Consider the following 7341-nt stretch of genomic DNA (forward strand, 5'->3'; position numbering starts at 1 on the left):
AACTTTTTCAAAATTTGCCTAGTTAAATGAGCAGTCACTGGAATGTTGTTCACAGTGGTGGTGACTGAAACCAGACATCTGAAGACTTACTATTACATGAAATGGTTATGAATGCACTGCCTGATGTCTGAGACACTGTTTCAGGATAGTTTTGAAATATAGTTTTGGCCTAAAACATGTTCTTAAAACCCATTTATGAACCCGGACATTTTTCAGATGGTAAATAAAATGTCTATATTTGTGTTGTAGTCATGGCGACCCCTGGTTCCTATCAGCACCACTGTAAGGAAGTCTCACACCAAACCACTCTGGGTCACTCTGTTTACATCTCAACCACCCAGTTGCCCAGAAATTTAGAAAAATCAGTGGAATTGCCCTTTAAGAACATTCTTCTGTTAAGCTACCGTTCTGGAGATGCGAAGGTTTAGTTACGACAGCACTGGAATGAAAGGTGGCGGTCGGGCACATTGGCACAGAACAACAAAAAGAGGTCATTGTGTTATGACAGATGACCGACTCGAGACAACATGACACTTCCTCCACTTAAGTTAAAGCAACCAGACTAAACAAACCTTAGAGGAAAACTCCAGCAGAACGTTTTCAACATAATCTTCATCTGCTGCGTCTGTAGCATGTGCTCGATTATCACAGACAGTAATTTCCCCATAGTTAGAAAATAATGAAACTTGCTGCTTCTGCTGATTCAGCGTCTGCCCACTGGCTTCCACTGTAAGCGAGTTTGGAGTCAACTGGTTCTCTGTTCTTTTCTAAGTTGAGGAAAACATTCCGAAATTATCGTCTGTGGTAATTAACAGCACGCTACAAATGCAGCAAACAGAGATTAGGTGTTAATAATGCTGGACTATTCCTTTAACACATAACGACTGCAGCCTTATTACTAAACAGTTCTATCTACAGTGTAACATTTTGAATTAATGCAAGCATGTTTTGCTCTGACGAACTTGATCCAAGCCTTCTAGGCTCTTCTGGGTTGGTCCTCAAGGCATTAAATGAGTTCAGTAGTGCCTGGTTGTGGGTGGACTGTAATAATGTCCATTAGTGTAGAAAAAACAGGTGACACACTGATGAGACCAGGTCAGACAGTTCACTGAAAAATAGTGCTGCACTGGATTTACCAGATTCTGTGATGCATCATCTCCACATGAGTGAAATACACGACATCAACACAGTTACTTCTTTGGCCAAAACTGTGTAGGGATGCACCTATATGGGAATTCTGGGCTACGGAAGTCCGGAGAGGCCATGAGCTATTGGTATATTTTTCTCGATTGTTATCTTGAGAAAACAAGATAAGTAACTCGTTATCTTAAGATAACAATTTTGTTATTTTTAAGATCACAAGATAATTAACTCATTATCTTAAGATAACAACTTTTGTTATCTCGAGTTAACAAGATAGTTAACTCATTATCTCAAGATAACAACTGTTGTTATCTCAAGATAACAAGATAAGTAACTTGCTATTTCAAGTTAACAATTTTATCCTGAGATTACACGATACATAACTTGTTATCTCAAGATTCTGTTATTTTGAGATAGCAAGATAAATAACTCGTTATTTTAAGATAACAATGTCATCTCGAGATAACACGATAAATAACTCGTTATCTCAAGATAACAACTTTGTTATTTTGAGATCACAAGATAATTAAGTTGTTATCTCTAGGTAACAACTTTTGTTATTTCAAGATAACAAGATAATTAACTTGTTATCTCCAAACAACAGTCCAGAAAATTATAACTACCTCATGGCCTCTCTGGACTTCTGCACTGGGCTGATGTCGACATCTGATATTCATGAATTTATTTATATATCGTACATTTTAAACTACTGAGATTGAGATTATGTCTGTTTGTGTCAGCATTACAGAGAAATGCAATGTTTATTTCTGAATACATTTAATAAAATTAGTGACATGCAAACATTTTAGCGCAGTATCCCACCGTTCAATAGTCTCCAATTACATATCCTATTAATCATTATTTATTTTAAAAACTTATACATCTAAACGTTTTTTAGATGTTTTAGTTCATATTTCAAAGATTTTTAAAATAACAAGAAATTATAAATTAATTATTACACACACATTATCTAAACTGCTTGTCCTCCTGGGTTGCAGGGGGTGCTGGAGCCTATCCCAGCGGTCACTGGGCGGAAGGCAGGCAACACCCTGGACAGGCCACCAGTCAGTCCATCGTAGGGCACGACCATTACATACAACTGCTTTTTAAAATTCTAAAATTTTAAAATTGATATTTCATTAGTATTATATGTAACTATAAAGTTATATGTCATCACTGTCTGAACAAAACTGCATCTCATTTTTGTCACTTAATTATTTTTTTTGAATCTGAAACTTCAGCTGCTCTTTATTGATATCAAATATTGTGATGAATCATCCAATAGAAATGCTTGAAAATAACTTTGAAAATAATTGTTTCCATTAGCTTTTATGTTTTTCTTTCTTTTGTAAAATTACCATTTTGGAGATTTTTTGACAACGTGTAATATATAATTATATTTAATGATCAAATCATAGTTATATATAATGATCTATCAAGCTCAAGATTTGATCATTTTTCAAATACAGTTAATTTTGAATATTAACTTTATTAGAAATTAGAAATTCTTGATGTTTTGCAACTTTCTCATTTCAGAATGATCTACAGCTCTGTTTGTTCTGAAAGCATCTAATTTTTGTTCAGATTCTAAGTTTCCTACTAACTATCTGAGACCTGGATGAACATATTAGAATCATTTTATGCATTGGATTATCTGTGAATAGGATTTTCACTGACTACAAACATCTGAAAGATGAATCCAAAATTCTGAATTGTAAAATCAATGCGCCGAATATCAATATGAATTATGGCTCCAATCTGAGCATCAGCCCAGTGTTGGTCATTTTTTAAACAATCTGCTAATGCCAGTTCTGTTCTGGTACCATCGTGCATCCCCGGCTGATGTAATATATTAAATTCACGTGAAAATAAATGGAGTAATATCAGTGCATCACTTTTTTTCACTGTCGATGCTCAAACTTAGCGTCATCAACGACACCTACATGTCCACAAACACCATGAAGCACCAGCCTAAGCCGCCCACTAAGAACATGGTGACGTGCATGCTGTAGATGAAGAGTTCATTCAGCACGCCGAAGTCCAGCCGCCGGTGCCCCAGCAGCAGCAGAATGACCGACAGCTTGTACTGCAGGCGCAAGAAGATTCGCACGGAGACGTACTGCAGGCACAGCAGCGCCGACAGCGCCACCCAGAGGAGGGAGGTGAACAGGCTGCAGCCGAAGTAGAGCAGGAAGCGGACGAAGCTGTACATCCAGCGTGACTTCAGGTACAGGTCGAAGTTGTTGTACTTGGTGCGCACCAGCTGGGAGGTGCGCGCCGGACCGCAGGCCGAGTGCATGCAGGTGGTGTGGGGGCCATGGAAGGAGCGCACCCGCCGCGGGATCGGGATCACAGGCATGAGTGGGCTGGGAAAGCCCCTGGCTTTAGGAAGGCCCGCTGGCAGGACCTTTCCGATGCCTCATGGGTCGCTTCAGGCATTACAGTGAAAGAGAACGTGCAGTAAGCTTGGAGTGCTGTGGATTAATGCAGGGGAATGACCTCTTGACCTCATGTCCACTGCATGACCCTCTTGCTTTGTCGGCTCTGCCACCCGACAGCAGGATCCTACCAGGAATAAAGAGATATAACAAATAAACACTGAAGTAAAGCATCTTGAATTTACATGATTAACCTCTTATAGGGCCAAAAGCCACTGGTGAGTTCTGGTTTGAAGGGGAATTCCACCAACTTTCCAAATTTCCTGTTGATTAAGATGTTTAAGATGTAAACGCAGTGGTTTGGTGTGAAATGCTCCATTCTAGAGAAACTCAACAAGTCAGTGGTGGTGATTGGAATCAGACGCCCAAAGCTCCCTCACAGTTATTACCATTAATTTATTTCAGATCAGGTGCTTGCTGACTGAGACATTGTTTTATGATAGTTATGAGATTAAACATATATTTAAATACACATTCATGGCCGAGAGATACATGCAGGGCGTTGTAAGGCTGTTTTTCAGATTTATCACCCCAGAAAAGAAAAACATTTACTCAACAATATGTAACACACTTGAGATTTTAAGGGGTTAAAATGCGTAAGGTCAGTTGCACAAAAATAAAAAATGTGTTATATTAACATAATCACTGCCAAAAGATGCAAAATATGCAATGGTGGTTATTTTATGTGCAACTGACACTTTTCAATCATGTCACTTTAAATCACCACTTGTTCATTGTATAACAAACATGTAATTAGCAGGTCATTTTCTCTTATGGCAAGACCTTGAACATTAATGTACAACCGATCAACGTATTTAAATCAAGTAAATCCAAACCATTGTTTTTACAGTATCATTCAGGGTGGTTTGGTGTGATATGCAGTTTTTAAACACTGCGTCCACTCACTCACTCACTCCCACTCTATTAGACACTTCTACCTTGTTGCTCCACCTTGTAGATGTAAAGTCAGAGACGACAGCTCATCTGCTGCTGCACAGTTTGTGTTGGTCATCATCTAGTCCGTCATCAGTGGTCACAGGACGCTGCCCGCAGGACATTGTTGGCTGGATATTTTTGATTGGTGGACGATTTTCAGTCCAACAGTGACACTGAGATGTTTAAAACTCCAGCAGCACTGCTGTGTCTGATCCACTCAGACCAGCGCAACACACACTAACACACCACCACCATGTGAGTGTTACTGCAGTGCTGAGAATGATCCACCACCCAAATAATACCTGCTCTGTGGTGGTCCTGTGGGGGTCCTGACCACTGAAGAACAGGGTAACAAAGTATGCAGAGAAACAAATGGACTACAAAGTGCTCCTATATGGTCAGTGGAGCTGATAAATGGACAGTGAGTGTAGATACAAGGAGGTGGTTTTACAGTTAAGGCTGATTGGTGTACCCATTCAAAAGACACGTGTAGGTTCGCTGGTGGTTTTGGATAGTAAATAAAATGGTTATTTGTGTTGCAGACACAGCGATCCCTGGCCTCTACACACCAAACCACTCAGAATGACCTTGGTGACATCTCAACCACCGAATTATGCAAAAATTTTGAAAACTGGTGGTATTAGCCTTTAAAAGTGGGGCCAAAAGTAAGGCCACTATTATTCATTACTCTGTAAAAACATCATTTTCACCTGGAAAAAAAAAACTTACATTAAAACAATTGCGTCTTTATATATAGTCACGCCTGAATCAATAGTGAATGATAAAATTGAGGACAGTTGTTGTTTGTAGTTGCTTGTGACAACAGCAGAACCCTTTTTGGTGCTATAGAGAACCATTTTCAAAAAGGTTCTATAAGAAACCATACACAACACATTCTACCTCAGTCTGAAGAACCGTTTCACCATACAAAGAATCACTTAAGCACACAAATTGTGTTAAATATTACAAATAATAGTAAAAATAAAGAGTAACCACAACTTACTAAGGCGTGGGAACAGGATAACGGCCACGACTTAGTAAGCTGTGGGGACAAGATCCTAATGCATTGCCATGACTCAGTAAGGTGTGGGAATAAGACAATTAAGCCTAGACCACAGCTTACTGAAGCATGATCCTGATCCCACGCCTTACTAAGTCGTGGCCACGCATTAGCATCTCGTTTCCACCCATTAATACGTCATGGCCATGCATTGTTTTTATTTATTCATCAGCACAGCTCCGTAGCTAATATAGATCTCATGGTTCTAAGTAAAACCCTTGCTTTTACTAAAGAACCCTTGAAGAACCATCTTTTTTAGGTCTAATCTGCCGTGTTTGCAGTGTTGGAGGGACAGAGCTGCTGGGACATCGATGATTTGAACATATGATTCAGAATAAAGAAGAATTTGAAGGTAAAATCTGAAGAAATAAGCTGAAAACGGTCGGTTTGTTCGCGGTGTATTTAGCTCATCATGCTAATGTGGCTCCCAGCTATCTACCGTCTAAGTCTATTGGACGGCTAACATGCTAAGTTAGCAATCGTTCATTTTGCTCAAAAGACAAGCGGCTTACCGTCTTATTATCGCACATTCGCCCACAGACACATTTCCTCGGCCTTAGACACTTTTCTGGTGCCCAGCTGAGACAGAAAGAACTTCGCCTCCGGCACGATTTTGCTGTTTAATAGAAACGCTAGCTTTTTGTAGCGGTTTAAGGAGCGGCACGGAATACGTGATGTCGCAAAACAGGGCAACCGCCGGTTGTCCTGGCAACGGAGGGCTTTAAAGGGGAACTCCAACGATTTTTCCCAATTTCTGCCTAAGTAAGTGTCTGACACGCCAACAAAGTTACTCATGGTGGTGTGATGCGAAATGTTCTCTTCTAGAAAAACATTATCGAGTCAGAATTGTTCACAGTGGCTGTGATAGGAACCAGACGTCCACCTATAAAAGCTCCCTCACAGAAAGTTACTACATGAAATGTAATGTTATGAATATCCTGCCTGATGACTGAGACATTGTTTTACAACAGTTTTTTAGTCTAAAATGTATTTTAGTCTATTTATTTAATCCATTTATGGTGGAGGGTGTTCTACAGCAAAATTGTTCGAAAAGAAAACTTTTTTTTTCAGATTTTCCACTATTTTACCATCATCAACATTCTATATAAAACTCAGAAGATACGTGTAGGTTCAATGGTGGTTTTGGGTAGTAAATAAGAAGGCTATATTTGTGTTGTAGTCATGACTAGCCCTGGTTCCTATCACCACCACTGTGAAGAAATCTGAGTCTCTACAATGAATCATTTTACATTTTACACTTGGTGGAATTCCCCTTAAGACTCATGATTCAGTTACTAATGCACTGAACTGCACACTAACCACATGAATACAATAAACAGTATTACATCCACTCAATTTTGTCTTTCTCTTTATTAACTTGTGGCAACAATTGTGTAATATATGGCCAATAATTAGCAATAATTGCATAGCCGTAATATATTTAATTCATATTATACACATTAGCTTTAGCTGTCTATGGACAAATTGAGTGTACTGGAGTTCGCAGAACAACAGAGATGCTAGAGTGTATAACGCAGTAAGCTGAGAACATGATGTAGGCCTGCAGGTTCCTGCGCATTTAGTAACGTGAGGGTTCAGAAAATGAAAATACGTTATTATAAAATGCTTCTAGCCAATAGCTGAATACAGCTGAATACTAGGACATAGAGAAGATCTAGAAATTATGTCTGGAATTAAGATTATTTGTGATTTCAGTTCTGGACTTGTTTGAAGGCAGCCCATGTTATTATAACTGATATTATA

At 39.1% G+C, this 7341-nt stretch overlaps 1 protein-coding gene across 1 annotated transcript; it reads right to left on the bottom strand.

Annotated features, from left to right (window-relative positions):
- Nucleotides 1-1445: 1445 nt before the first annotated feature.
- Nucleotides 1446-6248, bottom strand: LOC118815119 (transmembrane protein 250). Its single transcript, XM_036581053.1, has 2 exons — nucleotides 6090-6248; nucleotides 1446-3708 (listed from the first exon to the last, which is right to left on the bottom strand). Exon 2 carries the CDS (start codon nucleotides 3500-3502, stop codon nucleotides 3083-3085), a length of 420 nt encoding a protein of 139 aa, XP_036436946.1. The 5' UTR covers nucleotides 3503-3708; nucleotides 6090-6248; the 3' UTR covers nucleotides 1446-3082.
- Nucleotides 6249-7341: the final 1093 nt, after the last annotated feature.

Source organism: Colossoma macropomum, unplaced genomic scaffold (assembly GCF_904425465.1).
Source record: "Colossoma macropomum unplaced genomic scaffold, Colossoma_macropomum, whole genome shotgun sequence".
Taxonomy (NCBI): domain Eukaryota; kingdom Metazoa; phylum Chordata; class Actinopteri; order Characiformes; family Serrasalmidae; genus Colossoma; species Colossoma macropomum.

Bases quoted from the DNA above. Each gene is read 5' to 3' on its own strand.
- LOC118815119 (XM_036581053.1), bottom strand. From the start codon at position 3,502: ATGCCTGTGATCCCGATCCCGCGGCGGGTGCGCTCCTTCCATGGCCCC.